Here is a 17,575-nt window from a genome sequence, read left to right as displayed (position 1 = left end):
ACACCATTCCACCCCCAGTCCAGCTCTCCTGCCCACAGAAGAGCTAACATCCGCCGACCTTGGTGGCCAACCCATTTGGCGATCACCCTTGAAAAATTCCTTTGACTCTTATTTTTCAGAAGTTGAGAAAAGCTGCTTCAGCTCTTTCCAAGGATCAGGAGTGTCTGTGGCAAACAAGCCCCCTCGCCTCTCCATCCTGCCCCACCAGTGCCCCACAGGAGGGTGGTGACCCCAGGTCCCTTCTACCCAAGGCCTTGGGCAACATCTGTTGAGTAAGTTGAAAACATGGTTGAAGATTAAGCCACTTTGCCCTGGCTGGCCTGGGCGCAGGCTGGGAAATGTGTTTGGCTGGCAGGGCCTGAAGCTGGGCAGAAATTCTATGTCTGGTAGGAGGGGTCCTAATCCCAGGGGTTGGAATTTAAGCAAGATCAGTGAGAAGGCCAGACGGAGAGCTGGAGCTGAACTGAGACATGAAGAAAACACAGCACACAGAAGGACAGACACACCATGAGGGACAGGGAATGGGCAGGGAGGCTGGAGAGCAGCCTACTGAGGCTGAAGGGCAGGCAACAAATGGAAAAGGAAGGAAAAATACAAACCCGCCCTTTCCTCCCTCTTGTGAACCTGTTCAAAGCACTTGCCTCGCCCACCCGTGAGGAAACAGGTGCTGAGTGCTTTTGGGAAAGCCAAACTTTCTCCCGGTTTCCCCTGGGCCACTTTCCCACTCCCCAGGGACAGTAGCAGAGCTTCCAGTTGAGGGCAGCTGCCACCCTCCCCCATAGCCCCCCACCTTTAGGACTCAACAGCCCCACCCATTTGCCAGCTAGGGAACAGGAGCCATAGCAGTCCTGTTTATTGAGTACCCAATCTGCCACACATCGGGCTGAATGCCTTCCTTCCAGCCATTCAAGAAACATATATGGAGCGCCTACCGTGTGCAAGGCAGTGAGGACATAACACTGAACAAAATAGATAAAACTCCCTTGTCGTAATGGAGTTTACATGCTGGCGTGGGCAGAGCCCCTTAAACAAGACAAATAAGTAAAATGTATCGTGTATCGGGAGCAATGCATGCTGAGGGGCAGTGGAAGCATGGAAGGGAGACTAGGTGCTGGGGAAAGGGAAATGCTGACCCTTGAATAAAGATTTGAGGTTCAGCCAGGCGCAGTAGCTCACGCCTGTAATCCCAGCACTCTGAGAGGCCGAGGCGGGAGGATCATATGAGGTCAGGAGTTTGAGAACAGCCTGGCCAACCTAATGAAACCTCATCTCTACTAAAAATGCAAAAATTAGCAGAGCATGGTGCTGTGTGCCTCTAGTACCAGCTACTCAGGAGGCTGAGGCAGGAGAAATTGCTTGAATTTGGGAAGTGGAGGTTGCAGTGAGCCAAGATCGCGCCACTGCACTCCAGCCCAGGCGACAGAGTGAGACTGTGTCTCAAAAAAAAAAAAAAAAAACTTGAGACTGGGGGAAAAGCCTTATGGGTATCTGCAGGAAGAGCATTCCAGGCAGGGGGAAATAGCAAGTGCAAAGGCCTGGAGGCATCATGTATGTTCAAGGACCAGCAGGAAGGCCAGATGGCTGAAACAGAGTGAGTGAGGTGCTGAGAAGGAGGCGAGGTGAGAAAGGAAAATGACAAGACACAGGTGAATGAGAAGGAGCTGAGGCAAGAGGAAACCTGTCATGTAGGGCTGCTTAGGCCAATGGAAGTTCCTGAGCTTTTGCTCCAGTGAGGTGGGCCAGCACTGAAGGGCTTTGAAAACAGGTGAATTAAATGGATTGATGTGCTTACTTTGGTCTTTCGGCAACCTTACAACATAGATACCGTCACTAACTCCCATTATGAAGAAGAGAAACAGAGGTCCAGGGAGGTTAGCAATGTCAGGGTCATATACCAAGGAGCAGGGGAGCTGGGATGCAGAAAGAGGTGGTCTAACTCCCTCGCTCTTTACTGCTGGGGAGGTGGGTTGTGACTCAGGCAGGGGAACCTCTGGGAGCACAGTCTGGTGTCACAGCCATTTCACCACCAGGCAGTTGATCCAGCCTCCTCGAAGGGCAGAGCCCCTGCACAGGTGGTGCACATCACAGAGACACGCAGCCTTGCTCAGGCATGAGTCTCTTCTGGATTCTAACTGCAGTCCCTCCAGCTGGAATGCCAACCTATTCCCTTTTGTCCCAACCTCTGACCGCTCTTCATGTAAACAAAGCTCATGAGACTCCCAGCAACCAAACATCTAGCTTCTGCCTGGTTGTCCCTAAACCCTGGACCCCCAGCCTCATAAAGCAGCCAAGGACATTCTGCTCTTGGCCACAAGGTGGGAATTCAGCTGGAATAAGGAGAAATGTACACTCACCCCTCCCCGCCCGCCCTCCTCGGACTCCCATGGTGTCCCTCTGCAATCCGAGCGCAATTTCTTGCTGGCAGTTCCAAGCCCGACTGTAGTCCACCCCCAGCCCCTGCTGTTGCCAGATGACCCTCCACTGGGCTCCGTGTGAATAACACTCCACATCTGCAGCAGCAGGGCTGGGCAGCACTGAGGCCCAGGAGAGCCTGGCCCTAGTGAGACCAGGGAAGGAGGGACCACTGCAAAGAAGGTAAACAGCCCCAGCAGGGCCTGAGCCAGAACGTGCAGAGCAGTGACACTCAGAGTCCCAAGCACTTCTGCGCACTTCATTTCACTCCATCACCACCCTGAATAGGGAGAGAGGGAGGGAAAGGGTACACTCATCAACATGGAAGGGGCCCTTGGAGCATCTTGACAGAAAGGAAAATTGAGGTCCAGAAAGAAACAGGATGGGACCAGCCCCTTGTCTAACAGCAAGTGGATATTAATGAAAGGAAGGAGACTCTGCGGCCTGACTGAGCGCCCGGTGTCTGGGCTGAGCAAGTCATCACAGAGGTGTGTGAGGTACCTACAACTGCCTGAGCCCCAGGACAGCCTCGCCCCGCCCCAGGCTCCTGCCAACATCAGTACCGCCACAGGCACCTCCACAGCCTGATCCAATTGTGCCTGCAAGGTGCCCTTCCGGGACACACCCACACACCTGCACACAGGCACACACGTGCATGCGGGCAGCCCCCTTCCTTCCCCAGCAGCCCCCAGAGCCTTGTCTGTCTCCAGGGCCACGGTGGGGAGGAAGAAGACCTCTGAAGGGTGAGAAGGTGGTGAGAGGCAGGACGGAAGACTGCCCAGTGTGCCAAATCAGCCCAGCTGGCATCAGGGTGGAGCAGGACCCTCTCTACAGCTCACAACTCACAGGGATCCTGCCCCAGTCCAGGCTATGGTACAAGCCTGATTTGGGGGTGAGGGGAAGAGAAGTGGGGTAAATGGAAAGGGAGCAGAAAAGCAAAATCAAGCCAAGGGGCTTAGAGGCAGGACAGAGGTCGCCTGTGGGGTCAAACTGCCCAGGTGAATGGACTCAGGGTCATCCCCCACCTCCAGCCCCAGGGTGCCTGACCTGGCACCAGGCAGGCAGAAGGAGATGCCGTGGCAGCCCCTGGTCCTCTGAGCCCCGGGACAACAGGCACCTGGCCAGGCCTGGAGACACACAAGATGCCCTTTTATGGGTTTTTCTAAGGACGCAAGTCTCAAGGTTGGAAATAGCAGGCACTGCATCTCGTCAGAAGGGACCTCATGACTCATTTCCTCCCAGGCCTGCTTCGGCCCGGGGAGGTCGACCCTCCTCCTCCACCTAATTGCCCGACACCCCAGTTACCAACATATTTGGGTCTAAAGAAAGCTGCAGCTGGGAGCTGCGGAGGGAGGGGAGGCGGGGCTTGCAGGGCAAGGAAGGGCCGTCACTCACCACCAGCTCATGGTTGGATGGAGGAACACAGGGGGCAGCCACCTGTGGAAGGAACAGAGAAAGGGCAGGTGAGCATCTCTTGTCTCCAGAGACAGCCAGCACCTCCTGAGGTCACCACATGCCTCCCCCGCCCCATTCCCTCACACAGGCTGACACCTTCCGGGTTGAGAGTTCTTCAGCAGACTATGGAGCAACACAGAAAAAATACTCCAGCAATAACACCTGGGAAAGGGAGCAGGGGCCGCAGAAGGCAAAAATGAAATGAGCATAACAATTAAAATTCTGTGACAAATATGCAGAAGCTGGGAGACTGGAGGTCACTGCACTGGCATTTCAATAACAGAGGCTTCAGGTAATAAGAAGAAGGATTTTTTTTTTTTTTTTTTTTTTTTTTTTTTTTTGCTCTATGTCCTGAAATTTCTATAATGTGGTAAAATTCATTTTGCATTTTTAAAAACTGTGATTAGGACCATCATCAGAAAAGGGAGAGTCACCTCCCTGGTTCTCCCCATTGCTAAGGGATCTCACCCAAAGTTCAGAGCTGCAGAAGCCTCCTACCAGCTCTGGCAGTTTCCCAGAGCATGCAGGGAGTGGGTTGGTAAAGTGACCCACCAGCCCTTCCGAAGAAAGCCATGAGCGGCTAATACATGTGGAAGGCTTGGAGAGGCAGAAGCACCCTCTGTGAGTGAGCTATGATCTTCACGAGTTTCATGATCCTCATCTTCCTCTCTGATCCAGAGACGGAGATGGCAACTTGATGGCAACTTGAACCTCCAGACAGAGGGAAGAAGAGAGAGGGGGAGAGTAGACGGGAGGAAGGCAGCCAGGAAGAGGAGAGTAGAGGGGAGGGACGGAGAGGGAGGAGGAGAGTAGAGGGGAGGGAGGGAAGGCTCCATTGCTCCCTTCCCTGAGATAACATTTTCCTGGCCAGGCCTGGCAGCCGAGCCATTACCCTGACAATTAGCAGGGGCATTATCAGAGACTGAATGTGCTCCTTTTTTCTAGCCAGGACACGTTTTTCTTGGAGCTCAGTCCTCAACCTTGGCTCCAATTCCTGACCTGAACACCAGGCAAGGGGCCCACAGTGGGCACAAAGTGGGAGACTCTCCCTCGGGCATGAGGCTATCTGGGAACAAGCCATGGATGTCCAAAGAGTGGGTAGCTGCCTCCCCCAGACAGGGGGCAACCCCTCCCCACCCACCAGCCCGGTGGAGTGGTAGCAGCAAGAGCCCTCAGCCCAGCCCCAGCTGGTGCTGACTGGGCATTGGGCACCCTAGCTGAGCCCTCCCTCCAGCTGACCGCATGCTGTCATCCCACTAGCCCAGGGATTCCCCAGGCTTGACACACCAGCCCAGACAAGGACAGCACCTGTGGGCCAGTGTGCTCCAAGCTCTGGAAGGGGCAAAGGTGGCTGGGAGTTGGCATTCCTGGGTTCTTGACACAGTCAGGCTACAGACTCCCTGACCAACTCATTCTCTAGCAAAGAGGCCCAAATGGAGTCCTAGCATTTATTCCCCTTTGCTCCACAGAATTCTAGAACTGGTGGGAGAATTACAGGGGACCAAACAGAACCGACAAAAATAATACCCAATACTATTGAGTGTGTACTAGATGACAGGCATGATTATAAATGCTTTACCTCTGTTAACACCTTTAATCCTTTCAACCACCCAGTAAGATGGGTTACTATTGTAATTCCCCCAGTTGCAGTGCACGGGGCATGGAGAGATTAAATTGCCCAAGGTCACACAGCTGATAAGTGGCCGAGATTTGAACCCAGGCAGTCTAAGTCCCAAGATGAGATGTGAAGGGAAGCTTATCACTCGTGGCCCCAATTTCGGGAGAATGAGGAGACACAGGGGGAACAGAACTGCCCCCAGAAGCCCAGCATCCTTAATCTACACCAGCACGGGGCTATGAGTGATTGTTTTAGAAGAGGTCTCTGAGGGACAGAACCCAGGGCTGGGGGAGAGGGTGCCAGGGTAACAGACTGGGAGGGAAGGGGAGTTCCCCAGAGCTGGCTGTGGCCTGCAGAGCTCTCTGCTTGCTCTGCCTACGAGACCAGGTCTCAGCTACAGGGGACACTGCTGTCCCTGCCAAGCACAGCACCAAACCCTGCTCTGGGGACTGGGAAGTTTCAAGGTCATGGGCCAGGGCCCCAGGGTGCCTTCTCCCAATCCACTCTGTCACCATGGGTCCCTCGGTCCTGGGGGAGAGAGTACAGTTCCCAGGACAGCACCCTTGCTGTGTTCTTTCTTCTGAGCTTGGGTTGAGCAGGGACCGCGAGCCAGGCCAAGCTGCCAGAGGACGGGCTGATGCCTGCCGCTGCCAGGGCCCCAGCCTCCACCAGTCCCCTCCCTCCCAGGAGGTGTGTTTCTGCTCTCCATTTAGAAGCTAGGGATTGGAAAAGGGAGGGAGGGGGTTATGGCTACATTTTGAACTAGGAGCAGAAGAGACAGGTGTTCTCTGAGACGAACAGGAAGGTCTCCCTCCCAGACCTACTCTCAGGCAGTGGACAGAAGGGGGCCCAGGTATCCTGACCGCAGGTCCCTTCCCTGGCCTCCAGAGGCAGAGGCACCCCCTAAGAACCTGGCCCTGCGGGGGAGCTGTCAAGCCCCAGCCCTAGGGCCTGATGCCTGGGTGCCCCCTCGTGGCCTGCCACCCCCCACGGCGTCTTCCATCCTCCACCCACAGTCATGCATTCCAGGCCCGCTCGCCGGCCAGCCCACTGACTTTGTTGTGTGTTTCAATGTTTCTTGTCTCTCTCTTTTTTTTTAAGCAGAGAAATGTTTCCTTAAAAGGCTCTCGCCTTCCCTCCGGCACCCTGGCCCCTGGCCACCCTCTCAGGAGTCCAGAATGTGCCAGGGAGAGCCAGGGCCCCCTGCCACTCTGTGGCCCACGCCCTGTGGCCCCACAGTCCTGGAGTCCCCAGGGGGCCCAGGTAAGGAAGCCTCCCTCTGCAGAGCGGCAGACTCTGGGGGTGGCTATAGGGGGTTTTGGTGCCAGCCCTGCCATAGGCTCACCTCCCAGAGCTGTCAGTGCAGGATTCCAGGGCTCAGACCCAGAAAGTCAGCCTCAGGTAAGCCCCCTTCACCCAGTGGACCTCAAGCAAACCATTTAGACATTTGGAACCGACAGGGTGTCCTGCTCAATCTTTTCACTCTGAATAACATAGCAATAAAAATCACAGCAGCAAATAAACTCCCATCACCCTTGCTCTGTGCCAGGCACTGTTCTCAGCAGTTTGCATTAATTAACTCATTTAATTCTCATAACAATGCTGAGCGTAATCATTATTATCCCCATTTTGTGGATGAGAAGACTGAGGCACATAGAGGCTAATGAGTCGGCCAACAGGAGGCACAATGCAAAGTAGGGGTCCGGGTCTGGAGACATGCTCTCGTCCTCTGTGCTAGAAACACACATGTCCACAGAGCCATCCACAGTCACAGGAACAATGCTCATGGAGTGAGTGCGCTATGTCTACACTCAGCCCTTTGCTCACACTAACCAAAGCTTAATTACTGTACCAAGCCCTTTGCTCTCATTGGATGCTATTACCCCCACTTCACAGATGAAGAAACTAAGGCACAGAAAGGTTAACAATTTGCCCAGCACTGCAGCAAAGCAGTCTGGCTCTGGAGGCTGCGAGGTGGAGCCCCGGGGGTGCAGCTGGAAGGTGAGCATGGTAGCCTCCCAGACCAGGGCTGATGCCTGGCACTCGTCAGCCCCCACACCCACCAGTATTTTCTCAACTTCAGAGGTCCCTGAGCACAATGGCAACAACAGGGCACACCTGCGGAGACACCTCCAGGACACGAGGGCCTAAAAGCGCTAGAGAGCAGCCAGCCCAGGCAGGGAGCTCCCTGCATGACCCAGGCTCTGCTGTCCCCTCCCTCTTCGTTCTATGCTCGGCCCCCTTATCCGGGACCCGAAGCCACACACAGGGATGGATTCCTCTCAATCCCTCCAACACCTAGTTCTGTTCTTCCTCGGAGCCTGTGCGTACGCAGTTCCCTCTGCCTGGAACGCTCTTCCTCCAGCTGTCTGCATAGCTGTGTCCTTCCTGTCCTTCTAGCTTTGGCTTAAATGTCACCACCCCAGAGACCCTCCCTAATTCCCTTATGTTTCTCTCTCTCTCTCTCTCTCTCTCTCTCACACACACACCCACACAATATTCTCTCTCCCACACTCATATCTCTTCCTTCACAGACCTTATTACAATTTGTAATTATAGGTATGTGTGCTTCCTTGTCTATAATCTGTTTGCCCCTCTAGAACACAAGTGTCACGAGGGCAGGAAGCACATCTTATCCACCAAAGTAGTCCAGCACAGAGCCAGCACATAGTAGGTACACACTAAATGTCTGTTGAAGGAATGAAAGTGATTCAAGGCCTGAAGAAGGGAAGCACCTGGGGTCACTTGTGGTAACAATCGCTGCTATTTGTTAAGTACGTACTATGCGCCAGGCACTGGGGCTAATTTTGTCATACACCTGATCTCTCTGAGACCCTCCAAGCCCACAGAGTCAGCAATATTGCTCCCATTTCACATATGGAGAAACAGAAGCTCCACAAGGTCACGATGTTTGCTCAGGTTATCAGCTGGGAAGGAGTTTAGATCATAATCCCACTACATCTGCATTTGTGAAAGGTAAAATTTCTTGAGATCTTGGCCCTTTGGGTGTCTGGTGCAGTGGTTATGCAGTGGTAACCCATTGAGGTTTTTGATCAGTCTCATCACAAGACTTAGGTTGTCCATCATGGTATTTCAGGTGATGGCAGTTATACAGCTGGGGGTACACAATTACCAACCACAGCAATATGTGCTTATACATTTCCCTTTTGCTTATTTATTTATGAATATAGTTCATCTGCTCATAACTGTTATATCAATGTGACTATCATTAAACACCTGAGTGTTTATGCTTGCAAAAATATAAGTGTTATTATTGCCTATTTTATTGTGTAAAATGGCCTATGAAATGTTCTGTCGTGTTTTTACATGTTTCTCAAACAAACCCCCTTTTAAAAATGTAAATAAACATCGTTTAAAGAATTTTTGTTATTTTTTCCAAAATTATATTTTTGGGATTTTAACATTTGGGATTATGACATTCAGGATTGTGTCTTTTGGAACTATGCTCGGCTCCCACGGGAGGAGGTCATCTGCAGGTGGAATCTTGGTCTGTGGACTCCAGGCACTGCGCTTTGCAGATCAAGAGAAAACCCAGGCATCTGCCTAGCACTGCCCCTCTCACCTCCCAACCCTGCAAGTGGCAGGACCAGGGCCCCAACTGGGTGACACTCCTGTCCCCAGGCCCTCAAGAAAAAGCCAACATCTCAGCCTTAGTTATGTAAAATCCCAAACTCCTAAGCTTGCCCAGCCCTCCAAAGGGGCCCTCCACACACACTCACACTCACCTGGCCCCTGGGACTGAAGAGGACAGCCTTGCCCCCAGCTTCAACAAGACCCACGTGCATCTGGGAATTCAGCATTTCATATAAGACTGAGTGGAAAAGGGGTCCGCCCCACCATCTCCTGCTAGTCCCTTTTTCTTTACTGTGGTGAAATGCACATAACATAACCTTTACTATTTTAACTATTTCTAAATATATTCGGTGGCATTAAGAACATTCACGGTAATGTACAACCATTACCATTATCCATTTCTAGAATCTTTTCATCATCCCAAACATCCTTACACTCATTAGCCCTCATTTCCCCTTCCCCAAACCCCTGGTAACCTCTAATCTACTCTCTTTCTTTATGAATTTGCCTGTTCTAGGTACTTCCTATAAGAGTAATCATACAATATTTGCCCTTTGATATCTGACTTACTTAGTGTTAGAAGCTGAATTCTATGTCCTCCTTCATGTATCAAAGTCCTAACCTTCAGCAACCTCAGAATGTGACTGTATTTGGAGACAGGGTCTTTAATGAGGTAACTAAGTTAAAATGAGACCCTAATCCAATCTGACTGGTGTCCTTATAAGTGGAGGAAATGAGGGCACAGAAATATACCAGGGAAGACCGTGTGAAGGCACAAGGAGAAGGTGGCATCTCCAAGCCAAGAAGAGAGGTCTCAGGAGAAACCAACCCTGCTGATACCTAGATCTCAGCCTCTGGATTCCAGCCTCCAGAACCAGAAGAAAATTCATTTCTATTGTTTAAGTCACCCGGCGTATGGTATTTTGTTATGGCAGCCCAAGCAGACTAATACCCTTAGCATCATATTTTCAAGAGTCATTCATGTTGTAGCATGTACGAGAACTTCCTTCTTTTTAAGGCTGAATACTGTTCCATTGTATAGATTACACCACCTCGTGTTTTCCCATTCATCCATCCATGGACACCTGGGTTGCTGACACCTACCTCACATCCCTGCCCCAAAAGGCACATGGGAGGGAAGGAAACTGGGGTTTGTAGAGTACCCACTGTGTGTCTCTGAGCTGGGTGTTTTACATGTCTTATTTTTTGTGATTTTCTTGACAAGTTTTTCAGGTAAATGGGCTTGGAGAAGTTAAGCAATTTGCCCCAAGTGGAATAACTAGTGGTAGTCACTGTGGCGGAAACAGCAGTGTTCGTTGCTAAGATCTCTGCATGCCAGGCACTGTTCTGAGCTTTTGTGTATGCATCACTTCACTCCTCACAACCACCCACGAGGCAGGCATTAGCATCCCCATCCTCCAGGGTCTCAGGCAGTCCTCTCAACCATTCTGCCAGACCCGAGAAGGCACAGCTTCCAAAGGACAGTATCAGGGCTGTCACCTGGGTCTGCCGGACTCAAACACCTGCCTTGCCCCACCTGTCATGCTGCCTCTACAGTGGGACAGGGCCCATGCTGTGGCAGAGGTGCCAGGGCTGCGGGATCACAGAGACAAGTCGGGGATCCAGGCAGGCTCCATGAAGCAAGGACAACTGAGCCTGGCATGGAGGATGCATTGCTTCTGTTTGTCCACTGTGTGTCTCACCCACTACCCCTGAAAGCTCCGAGAGGAGGCAGCACATGGATCATTTCCATTGAGAAGTCCCCATGCCTGTCTCAGAGCCTGATGCTCACTTGGTGAGTGGATACAGTTTTAAAAGGTGGAGATGGGGAAACGACATTTGCGGGTAGGAATAACACATAAAAAAGGCACGGAGGTGGGAAAGCTTGGTGTGTTGAAAGAACCACTAGAAGCCCCCTTTGGCTGGGACACAGGATGGGTGAAGGAAAGGAAGAGGGGCATTGAAGCAGGCATTGGAAGGGATGAAGAGAAGAAGGATGACATAACTGTCTTTCTAGGCTTGACCATGGGCAACCTTGAATGCCCAGTGAAGGAGTTAAATTTTAGCCATTGGCACTGGGGAGCCACTGAAGGCACTTGAGTAGGAGAAGGACCAGGCTGAAACTATGCTCCAGATAAAGATGTCCAGGAGTAGGGTCTGGGGGAGGTGACGGGTGGAAATTTAAGGCAAGCAAGGATGTACAGTCACATCACTAATAACAACAAGGGGAAGGAGAAAGTGGGGGAGAAGAGGACCCTATAACCCAGAGACAAGAGGCCATCAGGCACCCTGAAACCCAGGGGCCATCTCCACCCCAACAAAACACACATTTGCAGTGACCCCCATCCCCATCCTTGACTTCTCTTCCTCACCCAGAGCATGGGAGGGTGCCACTACCCACTCTTAGAGCAGACAGACCTGACATGCCCACAGCTCTGCCTGCAGTTCACCCTCTGGGCCCTGCCCCAGGAACCTGTGGCCAGGAGGCAGGCAGCTTCTGAGCCCTGGCCTCTGAGACAATACTAGAGGGGTCCAGAAAAATCCAGACAATGATCTCAGAAGGCCCCAGTGATGAGGAAATAGTCAGGTGACCCGCCATCTGTGGACAGGGCTCACACCATGAGTCCACTGGAACTCAGGAAGGCCCCAGACAGCCCCTCCAACCCGGTAAGGCAAGCTGGGAGGCCCAGGGGAGAAGGCCAGTTGTTGGTCTGACAGCCAGGAGGGAGGCAGGCCTCCTTCAGGACTTGAGGATGCTCAACAGACAAGGAGCTGCAAGAATGCCAGGGCCATGGAGGGAGGGCATGGGGACAAGATTACCAGGCTTGCCTGGAAGGGCCAGAGGTCTCAAGGGTCCCAGCACAGCTCAAAGACACTGGTCTCCCAGGCTGAGCCTCAGGCCCTCAGAAGGAGGGATCCTGGAGAGAAGGTGGCCACTGCCCCGGCCCGTTTCCTCCCCAGGCCTGTGCCCTCCCCACCGGGCTGCTGGCCTTCACCGGGGCTTGCTCCAGCCTCTTCAGGCTCCCCGGCCTGCAAGGCTGTTTCCTTCCCTTATATAGAGTTCTGTTTGGACCAGGAAACAAAGCGCATCAAGTTCCTGGAGGCAAGAAGGGGCCTGTTCCCAGCGACACCAAGCCAGGGCACACACGCCCAAGCCCGGAGTGTCCCTCCAAAGACAGTGGGAACAGGGAGCGGGCCTGGCCCTTTCCCCAAACCCAGAACAGGCTGGGACCCAGAACCCGCAGCAGACAGGACACAGAAGAGTCCCAGGGGGCTGACTCAGCCCTGTCCCCAAGGCCCCAGGCCCCACCCCTCCCCAAATCCTCCTGAGCCGAACTCCTCTTAGATCACTGGCCTCATCAACCTGTCCCCAAAGCTGCAGCTGCCCACTGCTTCCTCCTCCATTTCCTCTTCTTGTCTCAGGATCCTATTTCCTGGCCCCACTCATTGACCCCCCCAGCCCATCGCTAGGCTCTCTATCCTGCAAGTCACTCGAGATGGGCTCTCCAGACAGAGAAGTTCCTCTTCAGACAAGAACCTCCCCACCTCTAACCACACCCACACACAGAGCAGCTGTCAGGCCCACACATAAAGGCCACTCAACAACCATACCTGAACGAGGCAGGGAAAAGCAGGTGTGCCTGGCCCTTCAGGAGCCTGTGGAATGTGGAGCTCCGGGCAGCTTCAGTCAGAAGCTGACAACAGCAAGGGGAACTCAGGGGGACCAGCAGGTCAAGCTGTGGGACCCATGGGCCTCCCACCCACTGAAGCTAGCCCCTCCCAAGCCAGTCTGGACGAAGGCACGACACCATGGCATTCAGATGGACCCACCCCAGGTGAATGCAGGGAATCTTCTCTGAAGATTTGCCTCCAGACAACCCAAGCAGGGATCTCGAGGGCCCCGGCTCAGGGGCCACACTCACCCACACCCCGAATCAGGGAAGCTGGGAGAGGTGAGGCTGCACGCTAGGCTGGACTTCTTAGGAGCATGTGCGGATGAGCACGGGGGTCAGAGACGTGGGGTTCAGCAAAGCTGCACTGAGTACCTACTGTGTACCAGACCCAGGGAGCACAAGAGAGCACAAGCCTGCCAGGACTGGGTGAGAGGGTCCCCGCAATAGCCAGGACAAAAGGCCAGGCCAGGCAGGGCCACAGAAAAGCACCAGCAGGGGTCAGAGGGCATGGAGGGGCCCAGGGCATGACCCGTCAGCATCCTGGATTCACGATCCTGCCCACACTCGGCCACATCCTGGCCTTCCTGCATGGCACTGACAACCCCAGCCACCACCCCCAGCTCCACCCATCACCCCTCCCTCAGCCCTGCACCCCCCACCCACCCTGGCCACCAAAGTTGTTCAAGCCAGAAGCCCGAGTATCCTCCTTCATTCTTTCCCCTCCCTTCCACCAAGCCTAGGCAATTCCTCCTCCTAAATACCTCTCTGAGCCACATACACCCCTTCCCAGGTCCTATTAATCATAGAGATGATTGCAACAGCCTTCAACACTGGTCTTCCTGCCCTCAGCCTTGTCCCCTCCACCCTATTCTCCACTTGGCAGCCAGGGAGCTATTTCTAAAATGCACATCCAGCAGTGTCGCTTCTCTGCCTAAAGTCCTTGCATCGCTCTCAGCTCACGGGAGAAAGTCCAAATGTCCTAATATGGCCATCAGGCCCTTCGGGACCTGGCTGTACCTCCCTCTCCATGCCCATTTCTCACCTCTCCACCTCAAAGCCCTTGCTCTGGCCAGAGAAAACCACGTTCGGGTCCGCTTTCATTCAATATGGTGCACTCTGAGCTAGGGGCTATCAGCCCATTTTACAGATGAGGAAATGAGGCACTAAGAGGTTGCATTCTCAGCCTAAGGTTACATAACCAGTAAATAACGGATATTGAACCAAGTTCTGCAGTGGCTGTGTCCAAAGTCTCATATCTGCCCAGGACCACACCACCTTGCCCAGTCGGGAATCACAGAAAGTTTCATGGAGAACATGGCCTTTGAGGTGGGTAGGGAGGAGAGATGCCAGGGGTCAGAGAACACAAAGAGACCAGTTAGCTGTGCCCAGGGTACACTTGGCCAAATGGAGAAAGGAGGTCAGAGAGGCAGCTAATGCCACACTGCACATGACCTAGAGGGCCAGGCTGAGGCCAATGTCCAGGGCCCTGAAGTGGCTTCATGCCCCCAGAGCCAGTGAGAAGGCATGGGTGAGGGGTGGGGCTGGAGCCCGAGAGTCCAGCCTGGAAGAGGCTCTGAGCTGGGCAGGGAGCAGAGGAGAGAGGTTAAAGAGCGGCTCCCAGAAACATAAGAAGATGGAGGGGCAGGAAAGTGGGGCAGTCAGAGCTGCTGAGGCACGCTGCCGGAGGACTGGGGGTAAGTCAGCCGCCATGCTAGAAGAGGAGGTGTGAACAGGCAATATGGAATGCAGACTTCAGAGCTGCCTTCTCCAGCAACCCAAAGAGCAGGAAAACCCCATCCTTTCTCCCCGGGCTATTCTGAAGCAGGGAGGCTGGGGGACAGGGCCAGCAGCACAGAGAACAGAGCTTCTAGGAAGTTCCTAGAAGAGCTGCTCAAGGAAAGGGCTGTGGTCTGTGGTCGTGGTTCTAGTGGGACTTGTGTGAGAGGAGGTGACAGGCATGGGGAGTGAGACCACGTGTTCACTCAACAATGCCCACTGAGTGCCCCTCCATGCCAGGCTCCCAGCTCTGGAGACAGATGAATGAGAATGGCCCCGCCCGGAAAGGAAACTTGTGGCCCGGCGGGGGAGACAGGCATGTAAACAGAGAATTATAAAACAGCCCCAGTAATGCTATAATGGAGGTATGAAGAGGGCTAGGATTTCACTGGGATTCAAGTCCATCTGTTTTTCCACCCAGAGGGAGGCTGCCCACCCCACCCCCTCACTTTCCACCAAGGGTTTCTGTTTCTAGATGGAAACTTGAAGGGACAAAAGTCTTTGACCTTAGCTGTGCTAGAACAGTAAGGCAGGAAGGGTGCATGGGAAAAAAACCTAAGAGCAATGGGAAAACCCAAGGAGCCAAAGGTCTCAGGCAGTGCTGAGGACCATGCCAACCACCACGGAGATGTGTGAAAGTAGACTGTGTGGGGCTAAGTCAGGCCCAAAATAGAGAATTCTGGGGCTGGGGCCACACTCAAACCCACACAGACATCAGAGACCCACACAGACATCAACGCCTGTCTTCTGAAGCTAGGCCATCATCTGTTTGCCAGCCAGGACAAGGGCGTAGAGACCTCTCCCCTTTCAACACCTGTGCAGTTACTTGCAAACCACAGGTGTTCACCTCCCGGTTTCCTAATTTCAAGGATGCTGTTGATTGTGTGTAGCATCATCAACTGAATAACAGTTTTTGAGGAGGGGGAAGGCCACTTGAATTGTACACATCAATCCTAAGGTGCATTCCAATTTCAGAAACGTTAACATGTTTTTTAAAACAAGACATCTCAGATTTGAAGATGTGCCTTAAATTTTTGACTCTTCGGGTTCCCTACGCTGCCTGTATCACAGCCCTATGTGGTGGACAATCAGGAAATCCTTTCTGATGTCTACCTATGTCTCCTTTTAAGAGTTTAAGGCTGGCCAAAGGGAGGAACAGAGTGGAAAGCAACCCAACCACATATTATTTAGGAAAAAAATCCCACATTCTCAAAGCTGGTCTATGGCCTTATGTTCCCTGGACATCCACAGAGGTCATTTTTTCTCATCGCCTGACTCCAGACAGCTTTGCACTAAGCCCAAACCTGGTACCTGGGAGCAGATTCAGCTCTATGAGATCGTAACTCCTTCTGTCTGTGGGTCCTCATTTCCAGATTCGTCAACACACTAAGAAGCCAGGAGTTTCCAACTACAGGGTAAGAGGAGGGATAGAAAGAAACCTGGACTGCGAGTCAGGCATGGGCTCAAATGCCAGTTTTGCTACAGACTAGCTATTGAGATCTTATTTAACCTCCCTGAGTCTCAGTCTGCCCCTCTGTAAAATGGGGGTGAGATCCTCTTTGCAGAGTGGCTGGAAGTACTCAATAAAGTTGACTTAGATGCCACAAGTAAAAATGTCTGGAATATGCTTAGGAGATGTTAGTTCCCTTCTGTGTTAGCCTGGAGGTGATTAATGGCATTCTCTGCAGCTCAGCATCCTCATTTACAGACCAGTAAATTCTATGCACCGGGCTCAGTTCTAAGCATCTTACGCATCTCAAAGCACTTAATCCTCACCTCACCCCTGTGAAATAGGTCCTATTCCTATCCCCATTTTATAGAAGAAGAAACTGAGAAACAATAGAGGGAGAGGAAGGAGCTGATTTTTAAGATCCCATCTATTGTCAAAGTCAAAGAGTGGGATACTGTACGATGCGAGAACTTTCCATCAAAAAAATCCACTGTTTTCCTGAGCTCTGAATTCTTCCATGCATAAGCTTCAGTTATCTGAAAATTCACCCAGGTGGAAAACTCCTAGCCCCTAGATGGCAGCGACAGGAGGCAGTGCAATTGTTCTACACGGTTAGTGCACATCAGCGGCTGGTGTTCTGGAACCCCATCTGCTCTGATGGACAAGTCTGCACCAGGAGGCCCCGGAAACAGAAAGCCCCGAGGGCAAAGCAGCCCCGCTCTCTGTTGCTCCTTGAAATCCATCTGGGGACGAGTGGCAGGAAGCCCCCTCTCACTTCCAATTATCAGGCAGCAGAGACTTGACACACAGCCAGCACTGAAGGCCAGAGTAGGGCCTGGCTGTCACCAGCATTGTTTGGCTCCATTTGACGCATATCCACCCTTGGTAATGCTTCCTTGCTCCCAGGCAGACCTCAAAGATACACGTATCTGAAACCAGGTCTGGAGGGGAAGGAGGAGGGCAAATGGAGGGGCAGAAGAAGACCTGGCTCTCTGTGGCTCGGAAAATACTGAGAGATTTTAAACGGACAGAAAACAAAGCTGGCATCAGCTAAAGACCCGGTGACCTAGACACTGCAGCCCTGCATACACACAGCTCAAAACAGCCCAAGGCACACACAGTGCACACGCGTGACCACTGCCAGACCCAGATGCAAAGTCACCCCCTGGTGCTTGGGCCCCACCCCAAGTAGAGCCACGCAAACAGAAACACATCAGCACTGCCAACACATCCACTGGCAGGGGCACTCTGTATGGCCCCAAGCACAGCTAATTCCAGGAAGCCAGAAGGGAAAAGGAGCCCCTATGTACAGACTGGGGCAGGGGGAGCATGAGCCAGCAGAGATGGGGGGTACAAGAGCAGCCCAGGGCCCCTGAAGTACACCCAGACCTCTGAGCTCCTTTCAAAGTGCCCACCGCAGCTGAGGCAAGCAGCAAATTCCCCTCACACTTGCCTGTCCCATCTGAGCCCCGCCCATCCTTCTAGAACAGCAGGTGAAGGGATAAGGCACACGGGCAGAAGTTGGGTGGGAGGTGTCAGAAATGGAAGAGCAGGTGCACAAACAACAGGGTGGAGTAGATAGGAGGATATGCAGCC

At 52.9% G+C, this 17,575-nt stretch overlaps 1 protein-coding gene across 13 annotated transcripts in view; it reads right to left on the bottom strand.

Moving 5' to 3' along the window:
* Nucleotides 1–17,575, bottom strand: part of TNS1 (tensin 1) — a 206,078-nt gene that overhangs the window by 118,578 nt on the left and 69,925 nt on the right. For all 13 annotated transcript variants that reach the window (XR_004053163.1, XM_030916312.1, XM_030916313.1 and 10 more), the window contains one exon: nucleotides 3,808–3,849. Coding sequence is in view for 8 of the 13 variants with exons in the window: in XM_030916312.1 (XP_030772172.1) it covers nucleotides 3,808–3,849 (42 nt within the window). In the remaining 5 variants the exon portion in view is untranslated. The remainder of the gene's footprint in view (nucleotides 1–3,807; nucleotides 3,850–17,575) is intronic.

Source organism: Rhinopithecus roxellana, chromosome 14 (assembly GCF_007565055.1).
Source record: "Rhinopithecus roxellana isolate Shanxi Qingling chromosome 14, ASM756505v1, whole genome shotgun sequence".
NCBI lineage: Eukaryota > Metazoa > Chordata > Mammalia > Primates > Cercopithecidae > Rhinopithecus > Rhinopithecus roxellana.
This window is presented reverse-complemented; position numbering and strand designations above follow the sequence as displayed.